At 38.9% G+C, this 25,944-nt stretch overlaps 1 protein-coding gene across 25 annotated transcripts in view; it reads left to right on the top strand.

Moving 5' to 3' along the window:
* Nucleotides 1-25,944, top strand: part of RBFOX2 (RNA binding fox-1 homolog 2) — a 299,196-nt gene that overhangs the window by 213,059 nt on the left and 60,193 nt on the right. For all 25 annotated transcript variants that reach the window (XR_008681951.2, XR_016037645.1, XR_008681952.2 and 22 more), the window contains one exon: nt 14,004-14,228. Coding sequence is in view for 22 of the 25 variants with exons in the window: in XM_055396666.2 (XP_055252641.1) it covers nt 14,004-14,228 (225 nt within the window). In the remaining 3 variants the exon portion in view is untranslated. The remainder of the gene's footprint in view (nt 1-14,003; nt 14,229-25,944) is intronic.

Genomic DNA, 25,944 nt, shown 5'->3' with positions numbered 1-25,944 from the left:
GTGGGGTTGGTGATCTTATCGTTGAGACCACATTTGGAATAGATGTGGCCCTGGACTCCTTTCTTGGAATCAGAAATACTTTCCCTTAAAATTAATATTTCAGTTGGTGATTGGACTTTTATTAGTGTAGTCATTATCATATAATCATTAAATCTGTTGTTGTGAGTTTCCTTGGGGTCCCAGCCATCTACTAAGCTACAAACAACCAAATGAAAAATGAACTGCTGAAATTGAACTGACCATAAAAATTGGAAGCTGCATGGAAACTTCAAGTATAGGTTTTTCCTCCCTATTTCTAACTAACCTACAGATTGTCTGACATCTTATGGCTTTGGGTATAATTTATATTTATTGTAAGAGAGAAAATACATTATTTTTATCTAACTTTTGCCATAAGCGTGTAGGTAAATTGAGAATCTAGAATGAATTTCACTTTTTGCTTAGTAAACTGGTGTTGTTTTGTCTTTGTACATGTTTATTCATCTGTTTTATTTCTCTGGGTTTTCTTCTTGGCCTGTCAGTTCTCTACAGAGTTCTTAAAAATTATTTTAATTTACTTTGGATCATCTTAAATCCAGTGTTCTGTCCTTATGTTTCTGCATTACTAGTTTTATAGCTCTTTCTTCCCTTTGGTCACAAACATCTGGGCAGAAGTCACTGCTTTGGTACAAGAGCTGAGAAAAGTGACAGCCCTCTGCTCAGTTATTCTCAGCTGAGAGCTTTTTGTAAACTTATTTTACAGAAGCAGGTAGAGTTTGAAATCTGAGCCTGTCTGAAAAATCCCAAGGGATAAAAATGATATAATTTATAAAATACTTAATATAAAAATATTTTTCCTCTATTACAAACCTAGAGAATTAATGTCCGTTTATCTATAGCATTAGGAAAATGATTAGTGACATTGGCATTGATAAAGATGCTCTATCTAAAAAACTAAGTGATTCTTTTTATGATGGTTTAAATAAAATTAATATTGATCTGTTTCTGTCCGTGATCCATTCGGAGCACAGATGTAATGTGGGAATTGGGAAACTTTTAAGATAGGATTTGTAGCCAGTGATTTGTAACACAACAGCAGATTAGTAGTATCAAAATGGGATTCACGATAACCAAGCTGAAAAAATTAGAATGAAGTTGAAAAGTAAATTGGAAGATACGGACAAAATACCTTTCTCTCCTTAAGATTACTTAGACTTTTATAAATACCCTAGGAAAATGAAGGTGATTATATTTGGGGCCTTTCTTATAGTACTTTGTGCAGCTTTATTTGTAGCACAGATAACACTGATGTAATTATTAGCTTATGTGCCTTTCTCAGTTTCTAAGTTTGGTCCTACGAAAGCAAAATCTTATTTTTATCTCCCCTCCCCACCGTGTTGAAGATAGAGTGTTATAAATGTTTAAATGTCGGTAAGTAATCTTTTCAAACAATCAGTTCAGTTCAGTCACTCAGTCGTGTCCGACTCTTTGCGACCCCATGAATCACAGCACGCCAGGCCTCCCTGTCCATCACCAACCCCTGGAGTTCACTCAAACTCATGTCCATCAAGTCGGTGATGCCATCCAGCCATCTCATTCTCTGTCATCCCCGTCTCCTCCCACCCCAAATCCCTCGTAGCATCAGACTTTTTTCCAGTGAGTCAGCTCGTCGCATGAGGTGGCCTAAGTATTGGAGTTTCAGCTTTAGCATCAGTCCTTCCAATGAACACCCAGGATTGATCTCCTTTAGAATGGACTGGTTGGATCTCCTTGCAGTCCAAGGGCCTCTCAAGAGTCTTCTCCAGCACCACAGTTCAAAAGCATCACTTCTTCGGCGATCAGCCTTCTTCACCATAATTCATTAAGAACAGAGAATATGTTTAAGGAATGATAACAAAACTTGACTCATTTACCCTAAGCAGTGTAACTTGTAAAGAGTGAAAAAATTTTTTCTTTAAAGTATTGATAAAGGTGAGTGGGTTAATAGGTCATGAATAGTGAGTCTGCCACTATAAATCTTAAAAAATCACCTGTTCTGCCTACTTCTCTGTAACTGGTTGGTCTCCAAGTTCTTGTAATTCCATCAAACAGCATCTCTTGATTCCATTTCCTTTGCTCTACTACATTTGTCTAGGCCCACCTATCTTCTCCAATATGTTACAAAAGCCTCCTTGTTGTCCCCTCTTCTAGTACATTCCATGTATTGCTAATATTAAAAGCTGTGATTCTGTTATTCCCCTATTTGAACAGTTGTTCACTGCCAAGGAATAATAGTTAAAATCATCAATATCTAAGTATTGGGATATTGGGATACTCAGTACACAGAACAGAACATCACAAAGGATGAGGGAGAGATTCCAAGTAAGTCTTGGACTGGAAAGGTGGTTAACTCATCAGCAGAAATCTGAAAAGAAGTGACAGATTCAGTTCTTCGATAGTTTGTCATGTTAGTGGGATGCTAAGAGGGGATGTTTACCCAGAAGACCTGGACTGATCAGCTGGGAAGCTGGGCCCCAGGTCAATAGTTTTACTTGTTCTCATGTAATCCTCACAACTTTCTAAGTAAATAAACCAGATGAAGGCTCAGTTCAGTTCAGTTCAGTTCATTGGAAGGACTGATGCCAAAGCTGAAGAAACAGGCTAGAAATGCTTAAAGTGACTCATCCATATCTGGTAAGAGATATGGTTAGGATTTGAACCAAGGTCTGTCTTTCAGGGTCAGGTCAGGCTGTTTCTTCAATGAAAGCTTGGGAGAATGGGCATGGCTGGACCTAAAAAATACATGGAAGTCACTCCTAGGCAGGTGACTGTTGGAGTTCTGGGACTGATGTGGGAGAGTAGACTGACTGATAAATGGTTGAGTCTTGCTTGATCCTTAGGATATACATTTTTCCTGTTTGATGGGGCCTGTTCACTGTGGTAGTACATTCAAATTTAAAATTAAGACATTAGACATATTTCACATTGTACACCAGAAGACCGGAGATAATGTTTCACCTCTGTTACTCCATGTAATTTAAAGGAGAAAGATATCATCCTTAACTCTTGTATTTGCAAAACCACATGCCTGAAGCATAAGCATGTAAATGTTGACTCCTCTCATTACTAACAATACTCCACCAGTTCTCACTTCCTTTCCCAACACTCTTTCCCCACTTGATATCAACCGAAGATAACATTTGTTTCATTTCGTACTATCCTTCCTGCCGGCTCTCTACTCTAGCCAAACAAAAGAATTTACTGCTGTGCACATACATGTGACCATCCCTCTTAATCTTCATTTATTTAAAAAATATTAACAATATTTATTAGGTATCATATGTAATTCTTCATTGTGCAAAACTGACCCCACTCATTATGATGAAGCTTTTAATCTAATAGGAGAGATGGAACTCGTATCTAGATATGTTAAATATAAGGCTTTGAATTTAAATATCTGTAGACCTTAGTTGTGCAAGTTAAATGCTATGAGAATCCAGGAGAGGAGAATTTGTTTCCAACTGGAAAGGGTGAATGCAGTCACTCACTGACGGTCTGCTGTATTAGACATTGTATGAGGTGCTGTTGTTGTTTTTTTTTCTTTCAGCCTCACGGTCAGTGCTGTTATGTCCGTTTTATAGTAGACAAAACTGAGGCTTAGTGTCTTGTCCAAAGTCACACAAGTAACCGATCACAGAGTTAGGGGTTCTATCCCAGGTTTATTTAGATCTAAAGTGTAATCTCTCTCTTCTACACCTGATGTCAATAGACTATGGCCTATGGGCCAAATTGGGCCCACTGCCTGCTTTTGTAAGGCTCGTGATATTCTCACATTTTTAAATGGTTGAAAAAAATCAAAAGAGGAGTAATATTTCAGTGTCCGTGAAGGAGATTTTCCTGGAACACAGATACATTCTTTTGTTTGCGTGTTACCTGTTGGCTGCTTTTCAGTTGTAACAGCAGAGGAGTTGCCGCTGACTCCTGCTTTCTCCCATCTCCTCTAAGGATGGCTTCACGGAGGAAGGTATTACTTGAGTTGCTTGGTTTTTCAGTATAATGAATATTTTTGATAGAGGGGAGACAGCATTGGGAAAGACCCTGATCCTTACTGTTGCAATCTGGCTGTGACTCGGGAAAGCATTATATTTAGGGAATATTCTGGATTCAATGCAATACAGACATATATGTATTGTGTTGAGAACCCTGCTGGAGATGCTACGAGGAGTAGTGACTAGCAACCCCAGCTATAGAATCGGCTTAGATTTGGATTAGAGTCTGCATATGAGGGTTGTTTTTGTTTTTTTTTTTTTTTTTTTTATTTCACATGACAACCATTACAATGGCATCCAGTAGGATTTTAATATTTTATCAAGTTGTGGAAGTTTGGCCCCACTGGTCTACCTGGTGCTTGTGTTTGTTGAAAACAACTTTTATTGAGAGTCTAGAGTTTTAATTGCTTCACATTTTATGTTACCAGTTCTTCACAACAGTATATTAACATTGCTGTTTTATAGATTAAGAAAATAAGGCACAGAGAAAGTAGGTTGTAGCATATTTACTTGTTTATAGCTATAGTAAATGACAGAACTGAGGTTGAAATTATGTTCTGACCATACACTCCAGCATTCCTCTTTGTGAAATACAAAATTTGTTGGGTCTCAGATGAATTTGATAAAATTTTAGGTAATGTGTAAGTTGTGGAATAAACAAATCTGTTTGCATTGGCAAATAATACATTTTCAAGAATTATTATCAGTCTTCATAACTTACACATTCCTTTGTGGTTATCATCTTGAACTTTACTCAAAGATGGCATCCTAAAATCACTGAGTCGCAGTGTTCTGCATTCTATGTGAAATAAATACTATTCTTATCTTCTAAATATTTAATTTCTCTCCTTAAACTTCTGTGTAGATAATATTATGATGATGAGATGACAGTCTTGAATCAGTTTGTTGAAATATCAAATATAGCCCAGATTTGTCTGTTTCGTGTACCTCCCTTCAGGATTTTTCTTTCCCCCACTCATTTGAAAATAATTTTAGAAAAACTCTTCTCACTCATTTATGTCTTCTTACTTTTTAAACCAGAGAATTAGAAATGTGGGTAGGTTTTTCTGAAATTTGGAACTGACTTTTTAGTATAATTGTAAATTATGTTGCTTCTGGAAAACCAAAGCATTTTTTGTTTGTTTGTTTATAATATCCTGCCAGCCACTGTAGTGAATTCATGTGGATGGTGGGAGGATTGGATACATCCTGCTTTTCCTATCCTCATAGCTTTTCACAAAATGGGGACATCATTCTGCTTTATTGAAAACAGTGTTGTTATGAAGGGTTAGGGAGAAATAGGGGTTGAAGTTCTAAACGGAATGCTCAGGGGAGTTGACATTTGAGCAGAGAGTCGTGAGGGAGGTGTTCAGTTCAGTTCAGTCGCTCAGTTGTGTCCGACTCTTTGCGACCCCATGAATCACAGCACGCCAGGCCTCCCTGTCCATCACCAACTCCCAGAGTTCACTCAAACTCATGTCCACAGAGTCGGTGATGCCATCCAGCCATCTCATTCTCGGTCATCCCCTTCTCCTCCTGCCCCCAACCTTTCCCAGCATCAGAGTCTTTTCCAGTGAGTCAACTTGTCGCATGAGGTGGCCAAAGTATTGGAGTTTCAGCTTTAGCATCAGTCCTTCCAATGAACACCCAGGGTTGATCTCCTTTAGAATGGTGGTTGGATCTCCTTGCAGTCCAAGGGACTCTCAAGAGTCTTCTCCAACACCACAGTTCAAAAGCATCAATTCTTCGGCGATCAGCTTTCTTCACAGTCCAACTCCCACATCCATACATGACCACGGGAAAAACCATAGCCGGAATGGGTGAATTTAACTCAGATGACCATTATATCTACTACTGTGGGCAGGAATCCCTTAGAAGAAATGGAGTAGCCAACATGGTCAACAAAAGAGTCCGAAATGCAGTACTTGGATACAATCTTGAAAACGACAGAATGATTTCTGTTCGTTTCCAAGGCAAACCATTCAATATTACAGTAATCCAGGCCTATGCCCCAACCAGTAACGCTGAAGAAGCCGAAGTTGTTCTATGAAGACCTACAAGACCTTTTAGAACTAACACCCAAAAAAGATGTCCTTTTCATTATAGGGGACTGGAATGCAAAAGTAGGAAGTCAAGAAACACCTGGAGTAACAGGCAAATTTGGCCTTGGAGCACGGAATGAAGCAGGGCAAAGGCTAATAGAGTTTTGTCAAGAGAATGCACTGGTCATAGCAAACACCCTCTTCCAACAACACAAGAGAAGACTCTACACATGGACATCACCAGATGGTCAACACCGAAATCAGATTGACTATATTCTTTGCAGCCAAAGATGGAGAAGCTGTATACAGTTAGCAAAAACAAGACCAAGAGCTGACTGTGGCTCAGATCATGAACTCCTTATTGGCAAATTCAGACTTAAATTGAAGAAAGTAGGGAAGACCACTGGACCATTCAGATATGACCTAAATCAAATCCCTTATGATTATACAGTGAAAGTGAAAAATAGATTTAAGGGACTAGATCTGATAGAGTGCCTGATGAACTCTGGACGGAGGTTCGTGACATTGTACAGGAGACAGGGACCAAGACCATCCCCATGGAAAAGAAATGCAAAAAAGCAAAATGGCTGTCTGAGGAGGCCTTACAAATAGCTGTGAAAAGAAGAGGGAGGTGTACAAGTCAGCAAATGCTGGAGTACCTGTGGCACCATGAGAGGCAGGGCAGAATACAAAGTAACTCTCTTTCATTTTAATGAGCTACACTGATAAGAACTAAAAGGTTCAGTTCATTTCAGTCGCTCAGTCGAGTTCGACTCTCTGCGACCCCATGAATCACAGCACGCCAGGCCTCCCTGTCCATCACCAACTCCCAGAGTTCACTCAAACTCATGTCCATAGAGTCGGTGATGCCATCCAGCCATCTCATTCTCTGCCATCCCCTTCTCCTCCCGCCCCCAACCTTTCCCAGCATCAGTCTTTTCCAGTGAGTAACTGTCCTTTATTTTTCCTCTCATCTTTCACGTAAAATCTTAGTTTACATTCTAGGAAAGAAAGGAGTTGTAGATAAATCTTTATTAGAGTCTTGTTAGGCAAGGTAGAAATTTTATTTCCATCATACTCCTTATGGACAATTTTTTAATCTTGTGGATGAGAAAGTTTATAGACTGTTAAATTAAGAAAAAGAAGTTATGTCTAGTTTTGTGGGCTACAAGAAAAAGTTATTTTATTTTGTCAGATGAGATATACTTAAACTGTTTAGTCTGTGATATGAAAAGATTTTCATACAAACTTAACAGGTAAATTCTTACCTAGAAATAATCATGTTGACTATTATCTCACAGTTTGTCTGCAGGCTGTAGTACTTCTCTTCTGAACTTAAAACTTAGGAATTATAGCCTGGAAATTTAATGGAAGTCTGAAAACCATATACCATTTCTAAATTATAATAATGTTTACCTGGGGAAGTTTTTAGACATTACAGAGTGTATGAGGTAAAATGCAAAATCACTCCTATTCCAGTTTCTTACCTGTCGTGTATAAACATAGTGTTTTTTAACAACATAAAAAAAAAATTCCTGTATGTAACAAAATAAACTATCAAGAGTTTCTTCTTGATCTCTTGATAAGGGTTTACATTTCCCTTTTGAGGGAGAAATAGTTCAGCCTCTACCTGTCTTGCATTACTTTGAAGCACATGGTACAAAGGCCACAAACAAATCTTAGAAGTTTTGACCTTTCTTCCCCCCATCTCCCACTGCTAATTGACAGGTTTATTCAGTTGACTGAGCCAGCTTTGTCAAGACTGTCTCTGGGGGAGAGTTAATATTGTGTTTTGTGTGCCAGAGCATCCTTCCCAGCAGAGCTGAAATGGAGAATGGAGGCTGCCCTGAAAGAGAACAGTCTGAGAGGAGCCCAGTAGGGTATTAGAAGTCCCCCTTGCTGTGTTCATAAACCGCACAACTGTGTCTTTAGCCTTTACGGGTTATTTAGTAGACCTGTCCAGTGTCCCTATTTGTGCCTGGAGTTGGAGCATAGGTCTGTGAATACCTTTGGTGCTCTTATTCCCTTTTATTCACCAACCCACCTGAAATAGAATTTTTTTCTTATCTGTCTTCAGGCCAGTAAATCCCATGAGGACTTCTGAAGTAGTATGCTTCATGTAGATTGGTAGGTAGGTAGATAGTTAGATAGCACTGAATAATTTGAAGGAGAAGGGACAGGATTATTTTATTTTCTTCTTCAGTTCAGTTCAGTTGCTCAGTCGTGTCCGACTCTTTGCGACCCCATGAATCACAGCACGCCAGGCCTCCCTGTCCATCACCAACTCCTGGAGTTCACTCAAACTCATGTCCATCGAGTCGGTGATGCCATCCAGCCATCTCATTCTCTGTCGTCCCCTTCTCCTCCTGCCCCCAATCCCTCCCAGCATCAGAGTCTTTTCCAGTGAGTCAACTCGTCGCATGAGGTGGCCAAAGTATTAGTTTCAGCTTTAGCATCAATCCTTCCGATGAACACCCAGGATTGATCTCCTTTAGAATGGACTGGTTGGATCTCCTTGCAGTCCAAGGGCCTCTCAAGAGTCTTCTCCAACACCACAGTTCAAAAGCATCAATTCTTCGGCGTTCTGGCAACCTACTCCGGTACTCTTGCCTGGAGAATACCACAGACAGAGGAGCCTGGTAGGCAACAGTCCACGGGGTAGCAAGGAGTCGGACACAATTGAGTGACTTCACTTCAGCGATCAGCTTTCTTCACAGTCCAACTCTCACATCCATACATGACCATTGGAAAAACCATAGCCTTGACTAGATGGACCTTGGTTGGCAAAGTAATGTCTCTGCTTTTTAATATGCTATCTAGGTTGGTCATAACTTTCCTTCCAAGGAGCAAGCGTCTTTTAATTTCATGGCTGCAGTCAGCATCTGCAGTGATTTTGGAGCCCAAAAAAATAAAGTCTGACACTGTTTCCACTGTTTCCCCATCTATTTCCCATGAAGTGATGGGACCAGATGCCATGATCTTTGTCCTTCTTAGGACACCCAAAATAGCTAAAGAGAAATCATTTACAGTACCCTGACCTTGAGATCATGAAAAGAACTTATATAGTGATGAATGACAAGGATTTTCTTTCCTAAAAACTATGGGTAAAAACTAACATAATATTTAAGAACTAAATAAAGGGAAGGATTTTTATGTAAAGCATTCCTATTACTTTGTAGACGTGGTTCTTAGACACTAGAGACCGCTGAATGTTGATGCTGTATAACTTCTGTAGGTAATGTCAGTGCCATTTTTTTTGAGAACAGCACAATAACTCAATGCTTCAGTATATTGGCTTCCCTTTACTGATTACACTAGTTATCATTCTCTTTTTATATTAAAAAATACTTTGTAGGCTTTATTACAAAAGTAATATAAACTTATTGGGAGCATGAGGAAATTTGGCAGGGGGTTGTATGTTCACTGTTTTGATTGTGGTGATGATTTCATGAGTGTCCATATATATGTCAAAACTTACCAAAGCGTACACTATGAATAAATCCGTGGGGCTTATTGTAGAATTGTCCCTTGGTATCCACTGGGACTTATCAAAGTGTACACTATAAATAAATCAGTGGGGCTTATTGTAGAATTGTCCCTCGGTATCCACAGGAGATTGTTTCCGGGACCCCCTGCAGATACCAAAATCCACAGATGCTCAAGTCCCTTGTATAAAATGGCATAACTAGTATCTGCATATAACCTGTGCACATCCTCCCATATATATTTAATCATGTCTAGATTGCTTATAATACCTAGTACAATGTAAATGTCATGTAAATAGTTATAAATACAATGTAGATAGTTGCTGGACTATGGCAAAGTAAAGCTTTACTTTTCTGGGATTTTTTTTTCCCCTAGTATTTTTCAATCAGTGGTTATTTGAATACACGCTGCAGAGCCCACAGATAGAGAAGGCCAACTGTATATGTCAATTATAATTATGTTGATAAAATGTTTTTTTTTTTATGATTTGATGGTGAAGAAATTGGACTTATTTTGCCGTTCATAAAGTGTTTTTATCATACAGCCGTTTGTATGTCATCTTCTGTGAACTGTTGTTATATTCTTTGCCTCTTTTTCTGTTTGTGTGTGTGTTTCTCATCAGTTTAAATAACCTGCACTTAGTGATGGCTGCCAGTGTGTGTGTGTCTGTCTTTGTAGATGTTTTCCCCAGTTGGTTTTTCTTTTGATTTTAAAATCCATTTCTCTCCTCTTTTCCCCTCCGCCCCCTCCTCTCTCTTCTTTTCTTCCTGTCTTCCCTAGCCAAATCTTTTTGTGTTTTTTTAAACCTTTCAGGTTTTTAGGTTTCCTGTCTTACTTAAGAATCTCCCCAACCCAGTAACACTCCCAATATTTCTTATATTTTCATAGTTTTAATTATATTTTATTCCTTTTTTTTTTTTTTTTGCATGGAGCATGAGTATTTTCTTTTTGGTGGGTAGCCAACTTCTATTCAATACAAATACCATCTGAGCCACCAGGGAAGCCTCTTTAATACCAATACCATATGATAAATAATCATCCCCTCCACTGAATTGAAATGCCACTTTCATCTTCTATTGAGTTTCCATATAAACTTGAATCAGGATTATCAGTGTTCCTTTAATCATTTTGTATATTCCTACTATTGAATCATAATAGTTTTATGGCAAGTTTTAATATATGACAGAGCATCTCCTCCTTCATGGTTTTTCCTTTGGCAGACTTTATTAGTATTTTTTCATATGCAAGTTAGAAAAGGATTTGGTCCTGTTTCCTTCTTTAGGCACCATTTGATTTGCTTCTAATTGGAAATTATACTAGGTTTATATTTTATTTGGGGAACGGTTAACCTTTTATATTTATTATTACTCAGAAATAAAATATACCTTTCTATTTATTCAGATATTATATATTGTATGTTTTATAATTTAAATTTGGGTACTCTTGAATAGATAATTATTGCTGGTTTTAAAATAGCCATTCATGTATTTTAAAATAGTTATTCAAGTATTTTCTGCCCATTGGTATATCTTTCTGTGGGACATGGTTGTTAAAAAGTTTTTAGCTTTCTTTCAAACATGCCTTGTCCTTTTCATTGTGATCTGTAACATGTCTTTATAGATTCTAGTGTCCTTTACCAGATATATGTATTGTGAATTTTGTCTCGCAGTCTCTGCCTTATCTCTTTACTATTTTAAGTTGATTTTTGGAGAACAATTCTTTGTATCCCCAAAATTTCTTGTTTATCGCAGAGGTGTGAAGATTTTCCTGCCTTTTCTAAAAGTTTTATAATTTTAGCTCTTACACTTAAGTCTATTATCTCTTTCAGGGTAACTTTTACAAATACAGGATGAAAGTTGAGGTTTATTTTTTTTCATTGGGTATTCAGTTTTTCATTTATAAAAAGTCTTTCCTTTCCCCCACTGAACTGACTTGATGCCTTAATATTCACTGTAAATCTGCTGTCTCTGGATTCTTTTCTGTCTCATTTATCTGTTGTGTGTCTTTAAACCAGTGTCACACTATTATGATTATCCTCACTTTGTAAGTCTTGAACTCAGGTAGTGTAAGTCCTCCAGTTTGTGTTATTGTTTGACTACTCTAGATCCTTTGCATTTCCATATAAATTTTAATAACAACTTGTAATTTTTACAAAAACACCTGCTGAGATTTTGATTGGGTTTGTGGAATTTGGGGTGCATTGTCATTTTCAGAATATCCAATTTTCCAATCTATGATCATAAATTTCTCTATTTATAACAGCCTTTGTAAATTTGTTCTGTTTTGTTTTAGGCAGATTTTAAAGGATAGTTGAACCTTCCTTTAAAAAGTAATGTGAGATCTTTCTCCGGTTTTGGATTCATTTTGTTTGCATTAGTATGTGTTTAATGGCCATCAAATTAATGCTAAAAACCTGGAATGGTGTTAGACAGTGCTGCTGGAAGTTCAGTTTCCTGTAGCTCTCAGTGGGTAGAGAATCCCTTCTTAAATTGAGGGGAAAGAAGGATATATATAACCATAACTGAGGAAGAAAGTGAAGATCATGGCATCTGGTCCCATCACTTCATGGAAAATAGATGGGGAAACAGTGTCAAACTTTATTTTTTTGGGCTCCAAAATCACTGCAGATGCTGATTGCAGCCAGGAAATTAAAAGACGCTTACTCCTTGGAAGGAAAGTTATGACCAACCTAGACAGCATATTAAAAAGCAGAGACATTACTTTGCCAACAAAGGTCCGTCTAGTCAAGGCTATGGTCTTTCCCATGGTCATGTATGGATGTGAGAGTTGGACTGTGAAGAAAGCTGAGCACGGAAGAATTGATGCTTTTGAACTGTAGTGTTGGAGAAGACTCTTGAGAGTCCCTTGGACTGCAAGGAGATCCATCCAGTCCATTCTAAAGGAGATCCATCCTGGGTGTTCATTGGAAGGACTGATGCTAAAGCTGAAACTGCAATACTTTGGCCACCTCATGTGACGAGTTGACTCACTGGAAAAGAGTCTGATGCTAGGAGGGATTGGGGGTGGGAGGAGAAGGGGACGACAGAGAATGAGATGGCTGAATGGCATCACTGACTCGATGGACATGAGTTTGAGTGAACTCTGGGAGTTGGTGATGGACAGGGAGGCCTGGCGTGCTATGATTCATGGGGTCGCAAAGAGTTGAACACGACTGAGAGACTGAACTGAACTGAACTGAGGAAGAAAAAGGAATAATTACTTTTTTGTTTGAAGGAAATGATGCTTATGACTAGGAGGAATCCAAGTGATGTAAACCCAGATTTTCTTTGATCCCTAATGATATGATGTCTAAAATATGGGGAAGGGGTTTATCAAAGTGCTACCACTTTGAAGCATTTGACCATCTCTTTCAGCTACTTCCAAAAGGATAGTGGCCCCGGACTTTGAAAACATGTTTGTTTTTAGTAAAATAATGACTCTGCCTTTTATGGACTAAAATGGGAGGTCAGAAACTAAGTTGTTGAGAAAGGTGGATTTTACAAAATCTCTTACACAAGATTTAACTCCTCATTTGTATCTGAACTTAAAGACTCAACAGAAATAAGACAGGGGCTATGGAATCAAAAGGGCTTCTAACAGGTTCCTGCTGTTACTGTATGTTCTGTAGTGATATTTGAGATATCACATGAGATCCCAAGTAATAAGCATCTGGGGATGGACCCCATGTGGAAAAGTATCTGCTAGCCTTGAAATGCTGGCAGTAATTATGAAAAACTCAAGGTTTTTGTCTAGGAAATTTTTTTGTCTAGTTTCTAATTTAAGGAAAGGCTTGTTTTGTTTTTTTTTAATTAACCTAGTGGCCAGGACTTAAATAAATCTCTACCTTGAAATTCAAAGATTAATTTGTTAACAATGTACTTTCTCCTGAACTCTGTGTTCTTAAAATCTAGAGGTATATATCATCTGGTTTTGAGAATTTAATTTATACTGTCATTCTACCTGTTACTATGAATTGTAATTTCAGTTCAGTCACTCAGTCATGTCCAACTCTTTGCGACCCCATCGACTGCAGCACACAAGGCTTCCCTGTCCATCACCAACTCCCGGAGCTTGCTCAACCTCATGTCCATTAAGTCAGTGATGCCATCCAACCATCTCATCCTCTGTCGTCCCCTTCTCCTCCTGCCTTCAGTCTTTTCCCAGCATCAGGGTCTTTTCAAGTGAGTCAGTTCTTTGCATCAGGTGGCCAAAGTATTGGAGTTTACAACAAATTACAAATAATTGTAATTTAGTGAAATTAATTTGTTTTCCCCTAAGAATCACTAAAGGAATAGAGTGTACTAAAGAAAACAGTAATGGCTCAAACGAATTTCAAATCTTGTAACTTATCTTCTTTAACAAATTTCCTTGCATTTACAAAAGTTTGGTTTAAAGGAAAATCTTTGGTCCTTTGGTAACTAGTCAACTTTTTTTTTAGTCTCATCTTCTCTTTCTTTGTTTGTTCCAGGGTAACCAGGAGCCAACAACAACTCCTGACGCAATGGTTCAGCCTTTTACTACCATCCCGTTTCCACCACCTCCACAGAATGGAATTCCCACAGAGTATGGAGTGCCACACACTCAGGACTATGCCGGCCAGACCAGTGAGCATAACCTGACACTCTACGGAAGCACGCAAGCCCATGGGGAGCAGAGCAGCAACTCACCCAGCACACAGAACGGATCTCTGACGGTACGTGAGTGATGAGGTGGTGAAATAGAAGGAGGCATGTCATCGTCCTATTGAAATCTTCTTAATCATCACACCCAAAAGCCCTTTGAATTAATTTTGCATTTACATTACATTGCATAGCACTAATGTAATTTCCATTCTACTCCAAGCATTGTAATTAGAAGATAAGGATTTAGGATAAAGCTCATGGTCATTGCCCAGGAGCTTACAGTCTAGACATGGGACAAACAGTAAAACAAGGTAAGTGTGATGATGATAGTTAACATAGCAGGATGCTGCTCTTTTCAGCTTTACCTTCATTCTGCAAAAATCTCACGGTCCTTCTCTGTCTTCATTGTCCACAATCGGTCAGCGATATTTTACACATTGCCTCCTCCATCCTCCTTGAAACACTTGAGTTGTTGGCTTTCATGATGCTCCCTGTTTCCCTCTTAGGCACTGAAATTCCTTTCTTGGTCTTTCTTGCTGGTTCATCTCTCTCTATTCAGCCTTTAAATGTGGTACTCCAGAGCTGGGTCCAGGACTCCTTTCCCTCCCGTTTTCTATCCTGTCTCTGCTGTATAATGATACTACTAAATTCACCTAGTTGCTCAAGCAAAACCTATGAATGATTTTTTTTCTCTATTTCCATCATCTCTGCATCCAATCCATTAACAAGTCTTGGTCACCGTGACTCTAGAATATTTTCCTACTTCAGCCTCTTCTCTTCATCCTAAGACCATAGCGGGATAGTGTCCATAATTAAGAGCTCAGCACTTCCGCCAGATTTTTTAGGTCTGAGTCCTAATATCGTCTCTAATTAGTAGTATGACCTTTGGCCAATTATTTAATCTCTCTCTACCTTGGCATGCTCATCTGCAAGATGAAGACAGTAGCACCTATTTCAAGTGGCTTTTAGGAGACTTAAAAGAATTTAATTCATGTGAGGTGTTCATCATCTTTGTCAACACTCTAATCCAAATCTTTTCACTGTTTCTGTTACTATTGCCTAATTTATCATGTAGCAGCCAAGATCCTTTTTCTCTTAATGCAAATAATGCTATTTTCCTGTTTGAGTCATACTTAGAATAAAATCCAAACTCGTACTTGGTTTACTAATCCTTGGCCCCAGCCTACCTCTTTGACTTTACCTGTTACTACTAACTTAGTAAGCGAGTAAAGGAAGCATCATAAATTACAATAGGTATGCTATCACATCATACAGGAAATCATTTTGTTTGTGGTATATTTCCTAAGATAAAAATATCCTATACTCCGCATAGAAAGGTCTCTCTCTAGCTTTTAGCTTTCTTTTTGCCTTTCTGTATCAGATTGTCAGGAGAGCTTTACTCAACCTTTAAACCACTTGATAAGATTCACTTCCCTGTAAAGAGCCTTTCTGCTTCATTGACTGTGCCAAAGCCTTTGACTGTGTGGATCACAATAAACTGTGGAACATTCTGAAAGAGATGGGAATACCAGACCATCTGACCTGCCTCTTGAGAAACCTGTATGCAGGTCAGGAAGCAACAGTTAGAACTGGACATGGAACAACAGACTGGTTCCAAATAGGAAAAGGAGTACGTCAAGGTTGTATATTGTCACCCTGCTTATTTAACTTCCATGCAGAGTACATCATGAGGAACGCTGGGCTAGGAGAAGCACAAGCTGGAATCAAGATTGCTGGGAGAAATATCAATAACCTCAGATATGCAGATGACACCACCCTTATGGCAGAAAGTGAAGAGGAACTCAAAAGCCTCTTGATGAAAGTGAAAGAGGAGAGTGAAAAGGTTGGCTTGAAGCTCAACATTCAGAAAACAAAGATCAAGGCATCTGGTCCCATCACTTCATGGGAAATAGATGGGGAAACAGTGGAAACAGTGTCAGACTTTATTTTTTGGGGCTCCAAAATCACTGCAGATGCTGATTACAGCCAGAAAATTAAAAGACGCTTACTCCTTGGAAGGAAAGTTATGACCAACCTAGACAGCATATTAAAAAGCAGAGACATTACTTTGCCAACAAAGGTCCGTCTAGTCAAGGCTATGGTTTTTCCAGTAGTCATGTATGGATGTGAGAGTTGGACTGTGAAGAAAGCTGATCGCCGAAGAATTGATGCTTTTGAACTGTGGTATTGGAGAAGACTCTTGAGAGTCCCTTGGACTGCAAGGAGATCCAACCAGTCCATTCTAAAGGAGATCCATCCTGGGTGTTCATTGGAAGGACTGATGCTGAAGCTGAAACTGCAATACTTTGGCCACCTCATGCGATGAGTTGACTTACTGGAAAAGAGTCTGATGCTAGGAAGAATTGGGGGTGGGAGGAGACGGGGACGACAGAGAATGAAATGGCTGAATGGCATCACTGACTCGATGGGCATGAGTTTGAGTGAACTCTGGGAGTAGGTGATGGACAGGGAGGCCTGGCGTGCTATGATTCATGGGGTCGCAAAGAGTCGGACACGACTGAGCGACTGAACTGAACTGAACTGAAAGAGCCTTGGAGGGGAAGCTTTTGTTGCATAAGGATAGATTTAACCTGCAAATACTTTCCATTTTCTTTTATTGGACCACCAAGAAAAATCCATTCTTCCCTTGAAGACATGTTATCTTATCAGTGTCAATAAGAGTTATATCAGTTCAGTTCAGTTCAGTCGCTCAGTCGTGTCCGACTCTTTGCGACCGCATGAATCCAGCACTCCAGGCCTTCCTGTCCATCACCAACTCCCGGAGTTCACTCAAACTCATGTCCATCGAGTTGGTGATGCCATCCAGCCATCTCATTCTCTGTCGTCCCCGTCTCCTCCCACCCCAATCCCTCCCAGCATCAGAGTCTTTTTCCAGTGAGTCAATTCGTCGCATGAGGTGGCCAAAGTATTGCAGTTTCAGCTTTAGCATCAGTCCTTCCAATGAACACCCAGGATGGATCTCCTTTAGAATGGACTGGTTGGATCTCCTTGCAGCCCAAGGGACTCTCAAGAGTCTTCTCCAGCACCACAGTTCAGAAGCATCAATTCTTCGGCGATCAGCTTTCTTCACAGTCCAACTCTCACATCCATACATGACCACAGGAAAAACCATAGCCTTGACTAGACGGACCTTTGTTGGCAAAGTAATGTCTCTGCTTTTTAATATGTTGTCTAGGTTGGTCATAACTTTCCTTCCAAGGAGTAAGCGTCTTTTAATTTCATGGCTGCAATCAGCATCCGCAGTGATTTTGGAGCCCAAAAAAATAAAGTCTGACACTGTTTCCCCATCTATTTCCCATGAAGTGATGGGACCAGATGCCATGATCGTTTTCTGAATGTTGAGCTTCAAGCCAACCTTTTCACTCTCCTCTTTCACTTTCATCAAGAGTTATATAGAAGCACATAATTTTATACTTCATAAGTAATGGACTATAATAGACAATTTATTTGAAAAGTCTGGGCATGGTGGTAACAAACGAGGCTTTCTATAGCATCCATTCTAGAATTAAAATACACAGGCTGCTGTATTGGCTGCATTTTCAAATCATGTACAAATGACGATGAACTTACAGATTTAACAGAAGTACTAGAAAAAAAGGAAAAAGAATGAAATATTATAAATCAGAGGCTTTATCAAGGTATTTTAATCACTAAGTCTATTTCTTTGCTAGTTATCAGTGTTTTTCTTTTTTCTATTTCTTATTAAATCAGTTTTGGTAATTGCTGTTTTTCTAGAATTTTTCTGTTACCTGTTAATTAGCTATTTTGTTGGTATAAAGTTATTCTAATAATAATTCCGTTGATTCTTTTAATTTCTACTGCGTTCGTAGTGATACCCACCCTTTCATCCTTGATTTTGGTAATTATGTCTTCTATTTTCTCTTGGTTAATCTAGCTAAGGTTTTTTGATTTTGCAGCTTTTCCCAGAAAACCAGCTTTTGATTCCATTTACTTTTTAAAATCTATTGTTTTTCTGTTTTGTATATCACTTATTTCCATTCTGATCTTTTTTATTTCTTTCCTTCTGCTTGCTTTGGGTTTGATTTGGTCTTATTTTCCTAGCTTCTTGACATGTAATCTTAGGTCACTGATTTTAGAATTTTATCCTTTCTAATATATGTTTAAAGCTACACTTTACCCCTTAAGTTTCCCTTTAGCTGCATCCCATAAAGTTTGATATATTGTGTTTGAATTTTCATTCAGTTCAAGATATTCTTAAATTTTTCCTTATGATTTTTTCTTTGGTCCTAGTTTATATAGAAGTGTATTATTTAATTTCCGGATGTCTAAGTGTGACCCAAGTCTTTCTCTTTATAATCCCATTGTTCTCAGAGAATATACTTTGTTGATTTCAGTCTTTTAAACTTAATGAGACTTATTTTACAGCTTAGTAGATGAGACGGTCTGTCCTACAGAATGTTCCTAACCAATTAGGCCTTTTATCAATATGAAATGTCCCTTTTTGTTTCTCTTAGTAGTTCCTGTCTTAAGTCTGTTTTGTCTGATATTAATATGACCACTGCATCTATCTTTTAATTACTATTTGCATGACATCTTTTTCCTTCATTTAGTTTCAAACTCTGAATCTGAGGTATATCTCTTGGGGAAAAGAAAAACAAACATACATACATCTGGATCTTACTTCTTTTTGCAGTCTGAAAATTACTGCCTTTGTATCAGAGTATTTAGTCTAGTTACTTTTAATATAATTGTTAATATAGGTGGATTTATGTCTGCCATTTTACTAATTGTTCTTATATGTCTCTTGTCCTTTATTATTCCTTCTTTACTGATTTATGTTAAATAAATTCTTTCTGTATCTTTTGAATGCCTTTGCAATTTTTTAAATTATTTATTTTTGTTGTTATTTTTGTATTTTCTTAGTTCTTAATCAAGAATTACACCTTGAAATCATTACAACCTACTGATGGCTGTGTGTGTGTGTGTTTGTATGTATGTGTTATGCTGCTGGTAAAATAAAGCAATTTGGTCCAGTGGGGTTCTGTCCCTCATCATCCTTTCTGCAGGGTTATAGTTATATGAAATGAAACAATATAGTAGTACAGTTATTTTATAGTAGAGAAATTTACCATTTCCATTGATCTTCATATGTTCCTGTGGATTTGAGTTATTTTCTAATGTCATTTCCTTCTAGCTAATAGTGCATCATGTAGGATTTTCTGGAGGCTAGGTCTGCCTGAAACAAATTTTCTGTTTTTGTTTACCTAGGAATGTCTTTCTTTTGTCTTCATTTTTGAAGGATAGTTTTGCTAGCTGTAGAATTCTTGGTTGACAGTTTCTTCCTGTCTCCTCAGCCCTATGACCTCAGCGAGAAGTCAGTTGTTAACCCTGCTGTTGTGCCCCTGTATACGATGAGCTGTTTTTCTCTTGCAGTCTTCAAGATTTTTGGTTTATCTTTGGCTTTCAGCAGTTTGACACTGATAGATCTAGGATAGATATTTTTGTTTTTATCATACTTGCAGTTTATTGAAATTTGGGGGTCTGTGGATTGTTTTCATCAAAATTGGGAAATTTTTTAATGTAATTTTTTTGAATATTTTTTCTTTCCTTCTCTTCTTCTGCGACTTTTGCCACAAGTATATGGGGATGCTTGTTTGTTCCCTGCAGGTTCAGATTCTGTTTGTTTTTAAGCTGGATCTAAAGTTCTGTTCATTTTTCTAAAGTGTTTTTTCTTTCTTTTCTTCTGATTGAATAATTTCGATTAATCTGTTTCAGTTTACTTATTCTTTATTCCACCAGGTCAAGTCAGTTATTGAGCTCATCTGGTGAATTTTTATTTTAGTTAATGTACTTTTCAACTCTAGAATTTTCATTTAGAATTTCTATAGTTCTGTTGAGATTCCCTACTTGACTTCGGAATATTTCCTTTAATTCTTGTCATGTTTCCTTTAATTGTTTCGATACATTTGTAATTGTTACTTTGAAGTCATGTGCTACAACATCTAGGCCTGCTAAGAGCCTGTTTCTAGTTACTGCTTGTTTACTTGAGTCAGGGCCTCACTTTTCCTGTTTCTTTGCATGTCTTGTAACTTTTTAGTAAATTGGATGTTTTAGTAATATATTTCAACACTCTGAAGTTTGTTGGTTTGTTTTTGAGAAACATAGAGATGAGTGTTTATGTGTGTGTTTTTAGTACTTTACCTGGATTAAACTGTGGACTGTGACTCCTCCGTGGTCACTGATGTGTCTGCTTGATGATTTTTATTCTTCTTTTTACTTTTTATCCTGACTAGGAGTCACTCCTCTCTCTTCATAGACAGTGATTTGGGCATAAGTTGTGCTTAAGCACCTGGAGTATGGAAAGCTTCTACCTTCTGTTGATCTGTTTGTGATTTGGGAAGTGCATTTAGAATCCAGCCAGTTCTCAAGAATGCCTTCGCTTTTTCTTTTTGTTGCACCCTTTTGTCTCCCCCTCCCCATCCCAGTATTTTCAGTCAGTCAGGAATATCAGGAGAATATAACTAGTTATTCTACGATTCTCTCATTTCCAGGATCTTCCCTTCATATTTCTAGCTGATCTGCCACTCACACCAGTCAGACCACAACCTCAAGCTAGAAGAACCAGTTAGGTTCCTGCCAAGTTTGCCAGTTTTAGCTGACAAACCCGTGGCTTTCTACTGCATCCACCCCAGTACCCCAAGCTGAGTCTACCCCTCCTGACAGAAAAACTACTGGCTTTCATGGCCTTTGTTGTTATTCAGGTGCTCAGTCGTATCCAACTCTTCGCAGCCCCACAGACTGCAGCACACCAGGCTTTACTGTCATTCACCATCTCCTGGAGTTTACTCAAACTCATGTCCATTGAGTTGGTGATGGCGTCCAACCATCTTGTCCTGCGTCATCCTCTTCTCCTCCTGCCTTCAGTCTTTCCCAGTGTTTGGTTCTTTTCTAATGAGTCAGCTCTTCACATTAGGAGGCCAAAGGATTGGAACTTCAGCTTCAGTGTCAGTCCTTCCAATGAATATTTAGGATTGATTTCCTTTAGGATTAACTGGTTTGATCTCCTTGCTGTCCGAGGGACTCTCAAGAGTCTTCGCCTAACTGTATCCTAAAAGTTCTCCTGGCAGAGCTGAGGATTAGAGGGTGGAGTTCTTGGGTTGGAATAGCCCCAGGAAGTAGGTTTGTAGCCTCCTGCTGGTATTAACCCTAAAGCTATAGCAACTTTTCATGAAATTTCTCTATTTGTTATCTGCCTTTGATTGATTTCTGGAACCCTGAAATGACTGATAAGTTTTCTTACTGTTTTGAAGAGAGGATTCACTAACCCGTTCATGCCATTAGAGCCAGAAGTCCCTTCCCTGAATCATTTCCTGATCGTGTACAAGGCACAATACACCTCTCCTCACCCCTGCCCATTTCTCTTTCTTTCTCTCTCTTATTGCCACAGTTTCCTGTGGTTTCAGAATCCCAGAGTGTGTGTTTCTAATGACAGTGAGCTCTGTTCCTTCATATGAATATATACGGTTTAGACTTGTGTTCCTCATCCATATTACAAACTATTTATTATATTATTTTATATTATGTTGACCAATTTGAGTTCCTAAAGATATATTGAAGTAAGACTAGGAATCCTTGTGAATAGATTGTGAATTCATTAGTGCTGTGGAGAAAATGGAAACTCCTTGACTTGTGCCTAGAAACCGAGCGCGGGTTCTGTCATGTTGCTGCTGCTGCTGCTAAGTCGCTTCAGTCATGTCCAACTCTGTGCAACCCCATAGACGGCAGCCCACCAGGCTCCGCTGTCCCTGGGATTCTCCAGGCAAGAACAGTGGGGTGGGTTGCCATTTCTTTATCCAATGCATGAGAGTGAAAAGTGAAAGTGAAGTCGCTCAGTCGTGTCCGACTCTTAGCGACCTCATGGACTGCAGCCTACCAGGCTCCTCCGTCCATGGGATTTTCCAGGCAAGACTACTGGAGTGGGGTGCCATTACCTTCTCCGTCTGTCATGTTAGGAAGTTGCTAACAGTAAAAAGGGAAATTATCTGGAAGCTCTAGTTGAAGATTCTGCTTATGTTTTTAAGTGTACATTTAAAATATGAGTGTAGATCCACTGCTCTTAAGCCCTTTACCTTTGGAAGTTGTGTATGGGTGTGTTTCTCATGTGAGGGGATGTGTGCATAGAGAAAAATTGAGCAGTAGAGCAGTATATTGTGAAACCTAGATTTGCCAACTTCATAAATGTTCATACTGTTAAACCTTTACCTTCTACTTATATGTTTCTTAAGAGTCTGATAATTCCTGTGGCCAATTACATTCAAAAAGTAGATGAGAAGCATTTATATGTTATTTACAAATAAATGAGGGATTCCCTGGTGGCTTAGATGGTAAAGAGTCTCCCTGCAATGCAGGAGACCCAGGTTCGATCCCTGGGTCAGGAAGATCTGGCAACCCACTCCAGTATTCTTGCTGGGAAAATCCCATGGATGGAGGAGCCTGGCAGTCTACAATCCATGAGGTTGCAAAGAGTAAGACATGTCTGAGTGACTTTACTTTCTTTCACTTTATAAATAAATGATATCCTAAATTTGTATAACAGTTTTCAGTTTAAAACTTGCTTCTACAAACATTTTATTGTGGCTCATAAAATAGCCCTTTGTGGTGGTATGCTGTTGTTTTTACACTAGGGGACTCCAGTCTGCCACTGTGACTCTGCATCTCCAGCTCAATGCGTTTGATTATATATATGCACTGGTCTTCTGAGCAGACAACTTGTGCGGCTTTTCCCATTCAGTTCAAGTGTTAGCTCTCCTGGGAAGCCCTGCTTGACTTTCCTAGGCAAAGCCAAATTCATGTACCCTTCATTTAGGCTCAGGTAGACTCCTGAGCTGACCACTTTCTGTGGACCTGATAAGATGCGATGGTTTTTTGTTCACTTTTGACTCCCTAACTAAAGTGTAAGCTTTTTTTGCTTGATTTACCGTAGTAACTAGCACATAATAGTTACACACTAAATATTTATTGGGGGAAAAAAAAGAAGATAGAGGTGTGCCATGGGCAGCCTGATGAGAGAGAAGCTCAGGTTCCTTGGTGGAGAAGGCATAGACCTGGTCCTTGTACTATGAGTGCCTGGAATTCAGACAAACTTCACTGTAGTGAGAAGAATTAGGAAAGGCATTTCTCAAAGCAAAGTTGGAGAGACAAAAAAGATCAAAACGTCTTTGAATAAAAGCATGGGTTTCTGTTTGATTGAAGCTTGGGTGCTTGGTGGAGACGGATGGGAAGTAAGGTGGGAGAAAGGTCACTTAAGAGCACAGATTGGGAAGTGTTTGAGTGCCTGACTGAGAAATGACTTTGTTAAAGATGTTTGAGCAGGAAATGGAAGCGAGTAGAATGGTGCTTCAGAAAATTGATCTCTTGCATATACAAGATAGGAGAGAAGCAGGAAGACTGGTTAGGAAAGGGTCCTGTGGTTGGAGTTGATAATGGAGTTCTGGACTAGGGGCTGCAGTGATTATGTAAAGGAGGAAGTAACATTAAAGAAAAATTATGAGGGTAGAATAAACAGAATTTGACAGCTGGTTGGATGAGTCAAATGAGATCAGAGTCAGATTTTTCATCCTTATTGCAATAAATATATCTTGAATAAAATCATTTTACCCTCCCAGGTTTCAGTTTCTTCATCTATCAAACAAAGGTAATAATACCTACTTGGTAGTATTATAGGGAGAATAAATTATGGAGATTGCTTGTTTAAATAGTTCTTTGAACTAATTGTTTTTATCATCTTTTAAAAAATCATTTGTCCTGGTTTATGTCATTTATCTGTGCTTTTTATTATTGTGAGCTACTGCTGCATATTAAAAAACAGAGACATTACTTTGTCAACAAAGGCCCATCTAGTCAAAGCTATGGTTTTTCCAGTAGTCATGTATGGATATGAGAGTTGGACTATAAAGAAAGCTGAGCGCCAAAGAATTGATGCTTTTGAACTGGTGTTGGAGAAGACTCTTGAGAGTCTCTTGGACTGCAAAGAGATCCAACCAGTCCATCCTAGAGGAGATCAGTCCTGGGTGTTCATTGGAGGTCCTGATGCTGAAGCTGAAACTCCAATACTTTAGCCACCTGATGCAAAGGACTGACTCACTGGAAAAGACCCTGATGCTGGGAAAAGATTGAAGGAGGGAAGAGAAGGGGATACCAGAGGATGAAATGGTAGGATGGCATCACGGACTCAGTAGACTTGAGTTTGAGTAATCTCCAGGAGTTGGTGATGGACAGGGAAGCCTGGTGTGCTACAGTCCATGGGGTCACAAAGAGTCGAACATGACTGAGTGACTGAACTGAACTGCTGTATTTTAATATAGATCTTGTTTATGTTAGATAGTTCCATCTTGTTGATGGAGAAAACAAAAAGGATTTCTGACATAAAAATTAGAAATAAGCAATGAAATCTGGAATTTTTGTTTCCAGAATGTTTTAGATGGTATTAACATTGGGCTAGAAGTGTCTCATGCTCTTAATGTGAGAGCTTGTTTTGACAGTCATTTGGTTCCATACTGTGCATGAGCAAGAGAGATAGCAGTTAGGGGTCTCCCACCTGTGTCTGCAGAGGCTTGATTATCACTGAGCCTGCCTGCGGAGAAGAAAGGTTCTCAGTTCCTGTATGTTTAGATATTTTTCCAAATGCCAGCAGGAATAAATAACCCAAGTATTTGAAGTAGACGAACTTTGGTGAGTGATCTTCAGATACGAGATTTACACTTGGGTACACATTCTTCCAACCTGTTGGACCTATTGCAACCTATTGAGGGCAGGAACTACTACTTAGTCCCTCTTCTTATTATTCCCAGTGGTATATAACGGACATTTAGTAAATGATTTCTGAATAGGAAAAAAAAAAGCTTCTAAAGCAGAGTAAACACCAGTCAGTAACAACATTCCAAATAAGTTGCTGGTGCCTTTACAGCAGAGATTGGAGGACTAGATGAGTGGCCTGCCTTACTGTGTCATAGTCCACTGTAGGTTTTACAGCCCTCCTCATTGGTGGGTCTTTGAGCACTCCTCCAAGTAAAGATGACTTAGACCCCATATTGTTCATCATCCTCAATTTCTTCTCTTTTTTGTACACCCTTTCTCTGGAGTTAAAGCCAGATTTTCTTGTATTTCTTCTGTCAGAAGATCAGTCTAATCATCCTCACTTGGAATTGCCCACTAACCCTTACTTGAAGATGCCTTGTGGATTGATAATCCACTCAAATGTAGCCAAGCAGCTCTAACCCTGAACAGTGGGTCCATTTCCCCAAAGGAGGACTTCTGGAATATAATGGTAAAAATAGGGCCCAGTCCTTACTTCATGTTGTGTATTGTTGGGTCGTATTCCCTTTGACCTACCGTGTAAGTATGATCATTAGCATCTTCCATCTCCAGGCTGGAATTAGAGGCCTCAGACAACAGGGGATTCATATATGCAGTCATCCACTTTTCCAGGAGAGGTCCTGATTTTTCCCCAAAATTTAAAAAAAAAAAATAGTAGAGGATGATGAGCCTATACAAATTACCCACACTTGTTACCAATTGACCCTTAAAAGGCAATTACTTATACACTCCAGCTTGGGAGTGTTGATGCCTGTGAGCAGTTGGACAGGTTCACAGCTGGGTTAATGAGGAAACTATAGCCTGACCTGAAATGTAAACGTTGCTACAGAAGACCACACTCAGAGGCAGGCAGGCATGTTTTTCAGTAGAGAAAAATGCCCTTTGGTTCATGTAAGACTCAGGACACCCTTTCAGCAAATTGTTAATATT

Source organism: Moschus berezovskii, chromosome 6 (assembly GCF_049115385.1).
Source record: "Moschus berezovskii isolate FMDL1 chromosome 6, NW_MosBer_1.0, whole genome shotgun sequence".
Lineage (NCBI taxonomy): Eukaryota > Metazoa > Chordata > Mammalia > Artiodactyla > Moschidae > Moschus > Moschus berezovskii.
The sequence above is the reverse complement of the archived record's forward strand: the minus strand, read 5'-3'. Positions and strand labels throughout refer to the sequence as shown.